The sequence below is a fragment of the Heloderma suspectum genome, chromosome 7 (genome assembly GCF_057233095.1).
Source record: "Heloderma suspectum isolate Gila_16-S chromosome 7, 16-S_ref, whole genome shotgun sequence".
NCBI classification, from domain to species: domain Eukaryota; kingdom Metazoa; phylum Chordata; class Lepidosauria; order Squamata; family Helodermatidae; genus Heloderma; species Heloderma suspectum.
The window spans coordinates 67,715,804-67,728,921 of record NC_139464.1 but is presented as its reverse complement, the minus strand read 5'-3'; the positions used below and the strand labels follow the sequence as shown (position 1 = coordinate 67,728,921).

Sequence of the window (13,118 nt, the reverse complement as noted above, 5' to 3'; positions counted from 1 at the left end):
GCTTTCTTTGGCATGCCTTCAAAGCCTTGTTACAGGTCAACCAGAACTCATTCATGCTGTGTGCAGCTGGTTGTTGTGGCTTAATTCCGCTGGGCATGATGTTAGGCTTAATGAACTCAGCCTGACTTTCTAACATTTAAACAGATCCAAAATGTTCTAGTTTGGTTTTGAATTGTATCTCAAACTCATTAATATAGGAATTTATCTCAAGTTGTGGGATTCGGTCATAACATAAGAGCCCTGCTGGATCAGACCAAACATCCATGTAGTCCAGCATCCTGTTTTGCACAGTGGCTGATCTCACAACCTTCCCCCTGCTGTTTGCTTCTCATCAGCTGGCATTTACTTGCATACTACCTCTGAACGTGGAAGCTCCATTTAGCTGTCTTGGGACTAATAGCTCTTGATTAACAAATTCATGGAGTACAGGCCTAATTCCCATTTAAAGCCATCTAAGCCAGTGACCTCCAAACTTTTTTGATTGTGCACACCTGTCAGTAAAAAAAATTTGAGCATGCACCACCAATATATGTATATTTATTTATAAAATATATGTACTACTGTACTTACATATTATGTACATTATAAAACACACACAAAAATAGAAATTAAAAAAAATACTAAAATAGCATTTTTAGTGAGAGCAATGTGACTAAATATGCTTCATTATTTTTGAAAATCTTGGTTTAACGCTGATACAGTGATTCGAAGGTCTGGTTCAAAGTTCAGTTTATTTCAGTATTTAGTTTTAATGGCTGTTGTAGCTGAAAAAGACACCTCACAAAGATAAGTAGATCCAAATGGAAGCAGTGGATCTTTGCCTGTGCTTACTAAATCATAATACTCATTTTTCAATCCCATCCACCAATTATGCAAAGGTTTTTGTTGAAATTCAGCTAGTAAACGTCCATCTTCCCTGATGTCAATCAGTTGTTCTTGCAAACAACTCGGAAGGTGTTGCATTTTTATATTTTTCACAAATGGGTTAAAAACCCACTGAAACTCTTCATTTGGAAGATTTTTAAATAGGTTAGAAAATTCAGTTTCCAAGTTTTTAAAGTGTGCAAGTATGAGAGTTTTTATAGGTGACACACTTGCAACTTTCAGCAACAGAATCGCATACCGATTGAAAATGAATGTTTGGAAATGTTTCCAAGTGCTCTCCCCATAGCACAAATTTCTTTTGAAAAGCAGTTACTTTCTCACTCATTGTTAAAACGTCACCTTTGCCTTGAAGGGACAGATTACGTATGGTTATGTTTTTCAAAAATATCTGCTAGGTAGCAGACTACTGACAGCCACTTGTCATCACAGAAAAAGTCAGCAAATTTGGAACAAATTTGCTGTCCTTCGGCAGGATGGCAGGTGCTGTGGCTGAGTAAGAAACTGCCATCGTCTGCCGTGCCTGGCAGTGACTGGTGCAGTTGCTTTCAGTGGCTGCAGCAGAAGCAGGATAGGACTGGAGGGTGAGAGAGAAATGCCATGGAGCTTCCTTCTTGGCTCCAGTTCCATCCTGCTGCCTCCACCACTGCCATCATTGCACACAGTGGCAGCCCATTGGGACAGCAGGAGGCTGCTCAATTATCAGCCGGCTCATGCACCCCAATGGATTGTCTTGCGTACCCCCTGGGGTGCATGCACCCCACTTTGGAGACCACTGATCTAAGTGATTCGCCATTAATACATCTCATGGCAGTGACTTCCATAAATTATTTGTTGTGTGGAAGTACTTCTGTTCTGAATTTTCTGCTAATCTACTTGATTGGATGGCCCCAAGATTGAGTTTTACAGTGGGGGAAGGGATTCCCTTCACACCTTGCATGGTTTTTAATAAGCATTTATCATGTCCCTTTTAGAGAGCAATCCTGTGGCCCCTAGACAGTGTCTGGGGGGAGATAGGATTTTTCGGATTTCTGGATCCGAGGCTGGAGACAGCACTCCAACCTTGGACCTGGGGGTCCAAGCTCCCCACCCCCCACAGCTGGTATGGAGAGAACTGTGCCAGCTGCCTGTACAAGCTCACAAATGCAAGCTCATGGGGGATGAAAAGGGAGAGTGTTGGTGGGTGGGGAGGGACAGGGGAAGTGGGGATACAAGCTGTCCCCAGCCTCCCTCCCTCTCCCTCCTCAAAGCCTCTACTAGATGGGCACAAATGCCAATCTAGCTAAAATGCAGAGCGGGAGGCACAATGTGCCTCCTGCTCTTCATTGGATACACATAAGCCTCCGACTTCAGAGGTTTATAGAATAGCAGGGTTGGAAGGGGTCTATAAGACCATGGAGTCCAACCCCCTGCTCAGTGCAGGAATCTAAGTCAAAGCATCCCTAACAGATGGCTGTCCAGCTTCATCTTGAATGCCTCCAGTGTGGGAGAGCCCACCACCTCCCTAGGTAATGGGTTCCATTGTCGTATTGCTCTAACAATCAGGAAGTTTTTCCTGATGTTTAGCCAGAATCTGACTTCCTGTAACTTGAGCCCATTATTCCGTGTCCTGCACTCTGGGATGATTGAGAAGAGATGCTGGCCTTCTTCTCTGTGACAACCTTTCAAGTACTTGAAGAGCGCTATCATATCTCCCCTCAGTCTTCTCAAGGCTAAACATGACCAGTTCTTTCAGTCTCTCCTCATAGGGCTTTGTTTGCAGTCCCCTGATCATCTTTGTTGCCCTCCTCTGAACCCTGTCCAGTTTGTGATCAACAACAATTCTAAGATCCTTCTCTCTTGTAGTATTGTTGAGCCGAGCATCGCCCATCTTGTAACTGTGCATTTGGTTTCTTTTTCCTAGGTGCAGAACTTGGCATTTATCCCTATTAAATGTCATTCTGTTGTTTTCTGCCCAGCACTCCAGCTGATCAAGATCACTTTGAATTTTGTTTCTGTCTTCCAGGGCATTAGCTATCCCGCCCAATTTTGTGTCATCTGCAAATTTGATCAGCATTCCCTGCACCTCCTCCTCCAAGTCATTAATAAAAATGTTGAAGAACACTGGGCCCAGGACTGAGCCCTGCGGTACTCCACTCGTTACCTCTCCCCAGTTTGAGAAGATCCCACTGATAAGCACTCTTTGAGTCCGATTCTGTAGCCAACTGTGGATCCACTGGATCGTTGTTTCATCTAGCCCACTTTGAGCTAGTTTGCTCATCAGGATATCATGGGGCACTTTGTCGAAAGCTTTGCTGTCCACAGCGTTCCCACAGTCCACAAGGGAGGTTACCTGATCAGAAAATGAGCTCAGATTCGTCTGGCGGGACTTGTTCTTGACAAATCCATGCTGGCTTCGAGCAATCACTGCATTGTTTTCAAGGTGCTTACAGATGGATTGCTTTATTATCTGCTCCAGAATTTTCCCAGGGATTGATGTCAGACTGACTGGTCTGTAGTTCACAGATTCCTAAATTTTACCCTTTTTGAAGATAGGGGCAACATTAGCCCTCGTCCAGTCATCTGGCACTTCACCCATACTCTGTGTTTTCTCATAGAGATTAGACAGTGGTTCTGAGAGCTCTTCCACCAGTTCCTTTATTACTCTAGGATGCAGTTCATCTGGCCCTGGAGATTTGAACTCATTCAAAGTCATTAGGTGTTCCTTGACCATATGGCTATTGATCTCAGGCTGCAATCCTGCCCCTTCATCCTGTACTTCGCCTTTGCCAGGGGGCTCACAAACCCTCTTTCAGGAGAAGACTGAGCCAAAGTAGGAATTGAGCACTTCTGCCTTTTCCTTGTCATCTGTTATCATTTTTCCATCCTTATTTAATAGTTGAACCACCCTTTGTTTCCTCTGTCTTTTACTATGCACATATCTGAAGAAAGGCTTTTTGTTGCTTTTAGCATCCCTCTCTAACCTCAGCTCGTTCTCAGCTTTAGCCTTCCTGACACCATCCCTGCAATTCTGTGCTACCTGCCTGTACTCGTCCTTTGAAGCTTGGCCTTCCTTCCACTTCCTATATGTGTCCTTTTTTCTTTTCAGGTCCTCTGTAAGGTTTTTGTGAAGCCATATTGGCTTCTTCTGTTGTCTTCTGCCTTTTTTTCTTTTCGGAATTGTTTGTAATTGTGCCCTTAGAATTTCCTTTTTTTTAAACTCCCACCCATCTTGGACTCCTTTTCTCATTAGAGTCACTTGCCATGGGACCTTATTTATCATTGTTCTGAGTTTATTAAAATTGGCTTTCCCAAAATCCAGGGTACACGTTTGACTACTCTCAGCTTTTGCTTCATTTAGAAGCAAGAACTCAAGGATAACATGGTAATTTTCCCCCAGAGTCCCTGTAACTGCTACTTATCCACTAAGTCAACTCTGTTGGTTAGGATCAAGTCAAGGCTAGCCAATCCTCTAGTTCCCTCCTATACTTTCTTTAGGAGGAAATTATTCACAACACAAGTCAGGAATCTCTTGGAGGGGCTGTGTTTTGCAGAATTTGTCTCCCAACAAATATCGGGGAAATTGAAGTCCCCCATTACTACTACATCATGCTTCCTTGAAAAACTGGCAGTTTGCTTTTCAAAAGTTTCATCCTCGTCTTCTCCTTGATTGGGTGGCCGGTAGTAGACTCCGACCACCAGGTTCCTTTTATTCTTTGCTCCATTTATTTTAACCCAGATGCTGTTGATGGGGCTACGAAGCTCATTGTCCTGTATTTCTGTGCAGAGATATGTATTTTTCACATACAGTGCAACTCCACCTCCTTTTCTGTTCCTCCTTTTCTTTTTGAACAAGTTATATCCTTCAATTGCTGTCTTCCAGTCATGGGAGTCATCCCACCAAGTTTCAGTTACACCTGTCAAGTCATAATTTCCCTCCTGTGTTAAGAGTTCAGGTTTGTTCTGTTTATTTTCCATACTCTGGGAATATAGACATCGAACACCATGTGCTTTATAGTCTGGCTTTCTTCCTACATGTTTCTGAAGACTGTTATTCGGCGCTATTAGAGCTGTTGTCTCCATTGTGGTGCATGAGCCTTCATCCATTGTTACCCCCAACTTTATATCAACCTTCCCCATAGGATTCAGTTTAAAGCCCTCCTGATGAAGTTCTTCTTGCTGTGGCCAAACACATTCTTCCCAGCCTTTGTGAGGTGCAACCCATCCCTTGCCAGGTTACGAGTACCCAGGGTGGATCGCTTAGGATTGCGCCCTTACTCATCTTTTTTTTCTAAACTAAAAAGCTCCCAACATATTAGCCTTTTCTCATGAGAAGCTGCTCGAGACCCTTGATCATTTGGGTCACACTTATTTATTTATTTCATTTCTATACCGCCCAATAGCCGAAGCTCTCTGGGCGGTTTCCAGCTTTATGATATCCTTTTATATGATAAGGTGACCAGAACTGCACACAGCATTCCAAATGTGGCTGCACTATAGATATAAAGGAACTGAGATACTGGCTGCTTTAATTTAATTCCCTTTCTTAATGATCTCTAGCATAGAATTTGTCCTTTTTACCATTGCTGCACATTGAGTTGATATTTTTATTGAAACTGCAACCATCCCAAGATTGCTTTCCTGGTTGGTCACCACCAGTTCAGTCCCCATCAGTGTCTATGTGAAGATATTTTTTTTTGCATTTGTTGGTTGATATAGCTGTATACTACAGCAATTCTGTATCTAAGCCTTTAAGGGCATAATTCTATGTATATTTAGACACAAAGCCCTACAACTCTCAGCATTCCTACAGCCACCCATGCTGGAAATTGTTGGACTTTTTTTCTGTCTAAACATGCATAGGATTGCACCCTTAGATATGTAGCAGAAAGATTCCTACAACTTCCACAATTACCTTTATGCCATTCATGAATATAGGCAAGGCAGTTTTGACGTTTGCTATCATGAACAAGGACACAGGTATACCTCTTTGTTGTTACTACAGTTCAGCATGAGAGAAACCTGTAACACAAAAAACTCTGTTTCCCTCAAGTTAGCAAGACAAAGAAAAAAAAATAGGTGAGCCATTTGGTATGCTTTGATTTGCTACCCAAATGTGAAATTTGTATTTGACTATAATTTTACCTAGAGCTGTAAAATTTCCAGAAATTTTAAAGCCATGGGGAAAAACCATTTTTCCTGGGTTTTTTAGGGGGAAAATGGACATTTTGGGATGCAGTACTTACTTTTTTAGCAGTCTTTACAGATCTTAAGTCATGTTGTTGCTCTAGGACAAGCTTCTCCAACCTGGTGCTCTCCAGATATTTTGGACTTTAGTTCCTATCCACCTCAGGAAGGATGGCCAGTGGTCAGGAATGTTGGGCATTGTAGTCCAAAACATCTGTAGGGCACCAAGTTGAGGAAGGCCACTTTAGGAATGTAAAGCAGCCTTTATGCTCCTAAAGTTATGTTGTGTAACTTGGTTTGCTCATAAACTCAGTAAATTTGTAATTATTGTCTGAATAAACTATATTTCAAAATTTTAATACAGGAAACATGATTAATTTTATGAGCACACCAAGTTATACATAACATATTTTAGGTTCCTAGTTTATGTCTGACCAGAGGGAACTTCAGCAAGTAGTCCCTGAAACATCTGAATCATCCTAGAAGCCAGAAGAAGCAGGAAGAACTGGAGGCAGAGGAAGACAAGTCCAGAAACACAGGATTCTGTAGAACAAAATCCAAACTGTCAAGAATGTACACTTTCTTCCATACTATGATATGGTGACTCTATTCACATGCTGGGAAACTGAGCATGACTTGAAGCATCCCAAAGTATTTATCAGTAAAAGATACATTGGATCAATAATTTTAATAAGAAATGGAAGAAATAACTGCTGAGAATCTTAAAGAGAGGATTAAAAAACATTTTGCCTCATGGCTTCATTACTTCTAGACATTTTACATCTCTAGTCTTTCTATAAAAGTGTTTAGAAACTTACATAGTTTTTAGAAAACATTTGGGGGTTGGAAGTAAAGACTTGGTAACAATATATAAACACCTTGTCTTAAATTCTAAAAGAAAATTTGTCATCGTCCATAGCTATTCAATTTTTCAGGGAAAAACAGAAACGGTCCTTGGGGGAAAAGGGGGAGGGGTCTGAATTTTTCCAGTTTTTTTCCGGGCCTTCACATCTCTAATTTTACCTTGTGTTTCCTAGTCCAGGGTAGGTATACCATTTTCCCCCAAAGGTAGAGATATCTCCTGAGATAAGTATCTTTCCACATTCAATTATCCTGCATGCTTTGCCTATGTTTTTTTATTAGTGCTTTTCACTAGAGTCTGCTCTCAGAAATTGAAACAGTCTGCTCCATGTTTCTTTATCAGTCCTACTAACCAGCTAGCATTAGTTTAAGCTAAAACTTCCAACCTAGGAATTAATTAGCGCTGTCATTAGCCACATGTTCTCATCCCAGAGAGACTTGCAAAGTGTACCTACATGAGTAGAGGTATGAGTGAATTTAATAAGAATGCTATTCTAATAGATTTTTGTTTAATTTTTGGCAACCGTCGCAAGATGAGTGAGATGGGAAATTTAATAAAAGTTATAACTGCTAACATTTGCCACATTAATAGAGAACAATAAAAGCAAGCTTATTGTGAACCAGCTGCATGCACATGCTTGGCTCCTGCTGCCAGTGGGAGCAGCTAAACTAACCAACCTTACTGTGTCATCTGAACAAGCTCCTGGCTTGTTGTGCCCCTGACAAGTCAGAATCACAAAGCAGGATTTGGTCTTGGTTTACAATTCCTGACTTGCTTGGGAGCAACAAGTCAGAACCCCTGTTAGGATAACTGGTAAGGTTTGAAGTTTAGCACTTCCTGCTGGTGGTGGGAGGACCCAAGTGGGAGTGAACAGGTTGCATGCATTAGCATGCAGCTCATTTACAGTAAGCCAGGAATTTTGGCTTATAATTGTTTGTGAATGTAGTCATTACATTACGTTGAAACTGCCATTCTGGATTAGTGCCATCATGCATGAAATGTGTTTATTGCACAGAATATCAGCATGATGAAGAGTTTATGTGTTTCTAGTTTGATTTGTTTATGTTTTTATGCCACCCTTCTTCCAAGGAACTTGGGATAACTTATGCTTCTCTTCCCATTTTTTATCATCACCCTGTAAGTTAAGCTGCTAGTGAGTGACCCAAATTAGTTTTATGGCTGAGAAAGCATTTTAATCAGGCTCTGTCAGTCCAAATACAGCATTCTAACCCAGGGGTGAGGACTCTGTGGCCCTCCAAAAGTTGTTGGACTACAGCTGCCATCATCCCAGATATTTGGCTATATTGAATGGGACTTATGGGAGATGGAATCCAATGATATCTGAAGGGCCACAGGTTCTCCACCTCTGCTCTAATCATTACACTATCTGGTGATGAAATACCAGCCCTCTTCTATCTCCAAAATTAACAGTACAGTAATAACTTTGTTAGGACCAGCTGCCAAGTCTCATGCTAGTAATAGCATAGTAGTAGCATGCTAGCAGCTTTTGAATTCTGCAGGAATCTTCTTAGGTGGAACGTTAAGCAAAGAAAGGGGGTAATGGGGGGGGAGAGAAATCTGTGACTTTTTCTAATGGACAAACATGGCTATCTGCAGTTGATGTTTTGTTTTGGAGGTTTTTCTGTATTGTGTCATTGATCTTTTTGTATTTATTTATTCAGCCTAGTTTGCTCTCTCCAAATTTTACCTTTTCTTTCTTTGTCACTCACACATGTACTCAGTCAAAATTCATTTGTATTTTCCTTATCATTCCCCCCACCCCCCCATCATCATTAGTTGTCAGTGGCCTAGTTCGGACATAATGCTAGACTGTGATTTCGTGTTGCATGTCCAAGCAGCACTGAGCCTCAGGCATGGGCGCTTTCACCTTCTGGTGCAGCCATAAGCAGATCAGAATCATCTGCTTTTAGACTAACTAGAGTTTCTCATTAAATCTGAACTAGGGGAACTCTGGTTACTTTAAACTATGGTTTGTTAACAAGCCATGACTGTAAAGCATAGTTTGATTTTGTCTTGTTTGAACGAACTGTAGTTTAAACCTAACCATAGTTCCCCCAGGCTTGTACATAATGAGAAACTCTGGTTAGTTTAGAAGTTAAGGCTTTTGATCTCCTTGTAGCTGCGCTGGAAGAGAGGAGGAGGGAGTGCCTGAGCCTTTTAGCCGCTCATACATGTATTTATTTTATTATTTATTAATTAAAAAATGTAACCCACCTTTCAAAAACATGAATACACAAACGCACATGCACTCCGCAACTAATGAATTTTAAGCACCAAATGCAAACCGGAATAAACGTGTGTTCAGTGGGGTTTTTTTAAAGGCCAACAATTATGAGTTCATGCGTCATACCTCCCTGGTGAAGGAAGTTCCAAAGATGTGGGGCCACCACTAAGATAACCTTATCCCTAGTACCTGCCACCCTAATAGCTCTTGCTGGTGGGCCATTAGGGAGTACTGGTGGACCATTAGAGAGTAGGGCCTCTGATGTTGCTCTTAATGCTTGGGCAGGTTCATATTGGTATTATCCTTCAGATAATGTGGTCTCAAACCATTTGGGGCTTTAAAGGCCCAAACCAGCACTTTGAATTGTGTGTTAAACACCTTGAGTTCAGTATAATGACTGGTCACAGGGAGTCTCACGCTTGCATGTTATCCCGTCCCTCTTGTCCAGCATGGTTCTGAGGAGCAGATCAGAAGCTTCAGCTTCTATTCTAGATTAATTATAGTCTAGTATTATGTCTGAACCCAAAACTATGGTTAACCATAAGTGTGGTTAGTGAAAACAAGCCAGCTTTGGAAAGGTTTGAAGTTGGTTTGTTTCTACTAACCATAATTAAGGTTAACCAGTTTGGTGGGCTTGGACTACATGGCAAACTGCAGTTAATGTAAAATGGAAGCAAAAGCTTCTGAACTCCTGGCAGTTGTGCAGGAGGAATGGGGAGCATGTGCACCCAAGGCTTACTCTGGCTCATTCTCATCATGCAAAACGATGGTTTTGTATGACATCCAAACACAGTCTACTCTTTTTCCAATATTGTTTTCTCCCTTTACAAAGATGGTAAAGATGGACTAGGTTGATGTTACTTTAATATTTTGATACTTGTTAAGCCATATCTGAGCACCAGCTCCAACACCCATTGCAGAATTGTAGTCCTGTTTATTTTCCCAGCTGAACCAGCATATCAGTAGGCATAGCTATAACCTCTTCTAACAGAAACCCTACCCAGTTTGTTACATGATGGTGTCACATGCAGTCAGAGGCAGATCTGGTCACCCTGTCTCAGGGTCCAGATTGGGTTACAGCAATTGGTCCTGTCCCCAGGAGCAGTTCAGGACATTTAATTGCCAAAAATAGCCTTATGAAACAACTGTCCTTATTTTTTATTTTATTTTAGGTTGTATACGAACAAGAAGGGGTTTTCATTCACTCTTCCTCTAGAAACAATGATGATCAGGATTCTTTACTATCCGGGACACTACGAGTCATAGAAAAGGTGTTTAATCAAAATTTGGTATCTGTCTGTTGTCTGTAATTCACCTAGCATGTTTTCTGTCAATTTGCCTTCTCCCTTCCCATCTCACAATGATAATGCCTTACTGATAAACATACTTCGTATGTCTGTGAAGTAAATGAAGTTCATTATTTTTGTAAATAGAAAAAGGTATAACCTTAATGGCATTATTGAGTTGCATTTAAATAATTACGTAATTTGTGTTGTAGGATACTGAAGTGGTGGTAGATTGGAGACCACTGGATGATTCATTAGACTCTTCTAATATACTATATGCTAAAAAGGTATGTTATTTACTTGCAGCAATCTTTCTTGAAAGGTTTGGGAGCTTGCTTTAAAAAAAGCAAAATAAAACCTGTCTTTAATTCTCATTTCTCCTCTTGCATGGTAAATTAGCATAAAGGCCCAACTGTACCATCTGACTGTTAGGTACAGGATCCACAGTTCTCAGAACTGGTCATGAGGTGAATGAAGTTATTTTATGTTATTGTATGCTATTGGTATAGACAAATGAGTGTCTTGGCTGAGATCCATCAGTTGCAAATGTAAATGTAAATATGGCTGTGAAGAAGGGATGAACAGTTTATTTGGCTCAGAGGGCCTTAGTAGGGAACATCAGTAATGATGGAACGTAGGCTATGTCCTCTAAAGTGATTTTACACACTTTCTAGGATAAAACATTGGGTAATTTTCTGCATGTTTTATAGATAGTAATCAGTGGGAGATATTCCCACTGATGATATAAATCCAAATTTTGACTGCAAGCAAAAACCTCGAGTTGGTTGGCTAAATCAGGCATGCTTCTATTTTATTTCCAAAAACGTTTCCAAGGTCAGGAGGACTAAATAAAATGCTTCTTGTTGTTTTTAAGTACATTATTTAATAAGGCTTTCAAGAAAAGAGCTTGTAGGTTTTGAGTTCTTTCATGGTGCTATTCTATGAAAGCTGCAGGAATGGCTTCTTTTTCCTTCTGACCCAAGTACCCATAGCTCTAAGCCTGCAGAGAAAACAGTGTTCAGCCTCCATGGGTTAGGCTTGTGTTAACAACATATACCAGCACAATAATGGTACATAGGTCTTTCTCCTTCTACTTTAACCTCTAAGGCTAGAAGTGGGGGGCAGAAGTAAAAACCCTGCAGTGACTGGGAAAATGGGAGGAGGGAAACTGTAGCATGGAGTTGGGAAAGGACTAATGGCCTAGACAAGTGAAGGACTGAATATTACTATCCCTGAGTTATTATTCACAAGCTCTAAGGTGTCTTGCTGTTTCTTCAGAGCTGAGACATAAATCGAAATTTTCTTGCTCTTTCATAGTTATTTTCTCCAAAGGATGTTAACGTTCAGCTCACTCTGTCTTTTAGCTTCAATTGGTTTTGACAAAAGGTGTGTTGTTGTTGTTTTTTAACAAGATCACTTTATAGTTATGGAAACTAAAAATGGCTTTTATAACTAGTTGCAAGAAAAACTGCTGCTGTTGTTTTGATATCTTGTTTAGGATTCCAGTTCAGTTGTTGAGTGGGTACAGACTCCTAAAGAAAAGACTCTGCGAGGGCCAGAACATACGAACAGTTATGAAGCAGAATGGGATATGGTCAACACGGTCTCTTTTAAAAAGAAACCACATTCAAATGGAGGTATTGTGTATTACAATATTTTAGTGTCACCATAGTTGGTCCAGTCCAGTGACGGATGATCCCAAGTGCAGAGGTTTCTACATGTGGAAGAGACGCCCAGGATTGTGTATATGGTCCCCTTTTTATTCATAAAACAGCAAGGAGGCTGCATACAGTATCTGCTTCTATGCTTACAGAACGTTCCTCAGCTGATAGTGCTAATTACCTGTCAGCAGTGGAGCGGCAGGCTCTGCATTTCTGAATTAGGGTGAATATGTGTAAAAGGATGTTTGTTAACAATGAGCACTCTAATCCAGGGGATACCGTCCACACCTTCTATTTTTTCTGGTAGAATTGTCTGTAACCATGAAGCAGCCTGTTGCTTCTTTGTCCAGTAATATGTATTTTTAGGTTACCGTTGAAATGGGTAAAGAGGCTTATGTTTAGTTATGTTTAGAAAACTGTTCTTCCCTTCTGTTATTTAGACTAGAAGGACAATGCTTCTTCCCCAACATGATGGTATCTCTTAAGGAAATAATACTTTTTAATTTCTATTTAAGAGAGGAGGGCGGAAACTAGCTAAGGGAATGTTTTAGTTTAATATGTCAGAGGGTCATGTAGTTGTTTGGACACTAGTGGGTGAAAGCGTGTACTATCATGTGGTATTTCAGAGCTTGATTGTATGGTAATTGAGAGCTGTCTTTGAACTTCTATGGACAGATCAAATAATTTGGAATATCTGTAAGGAATCATCAGCTTAGGGCTTAAGAGTTTATATCATGGAGAGATCTCTTCGCAGCAGGGTACAAATCTCTAGTGAATTTATAGCCTCAAAAAAAACGCTGCCCATTTTATTTTGTCACTGCAAAAACAGGTGAACTTTTATACATGAAAGCTGCATACAAATGGATGAGGGATCTACAGTCTGTTTACAAGTGCACAGGATAGCTGATGCTATCCTAGGTGTTGGTTAGAAAGGAAAAAGTTAAATGAGTTGAATGTACAAAGAATTCAAATATGTGGATGCTGGTCAAATTGCATAGTTACATATAAGTTGCCTT

The 13,118-nt window shown here is 40.7% G+C and overlaps 1 protein-coding gene across 1 annotated transcript in view; it reads left to right on the top strand.

Annotated features, from left to right (window-relative positions):
• The window catches only part of TBC1D15 (TBC1 domain family member 15), a 39,372-nt gene that overhangs the window by 2,494 nt on the left and 23,760 nt on the right, over positions 1–13,118 (top strand). Inside the window, exons 2-4 of the mRNA XM_084810479.1 lie at positions 10,328–10,426; positions 10,654–10,728; positions 11,940–12,078. Of these exons, the coding sequence (XP_084666605.1) occupies positions 10,328–10,426; positions 10,654–10,728; positions 11,940–12,078 (313 nt within the window). The remainder of the gene's footprint in view (positions 1–10,327; positions 10,427–10,653; positions 10,729–11,939; positions 12,079–13,118) is intronic.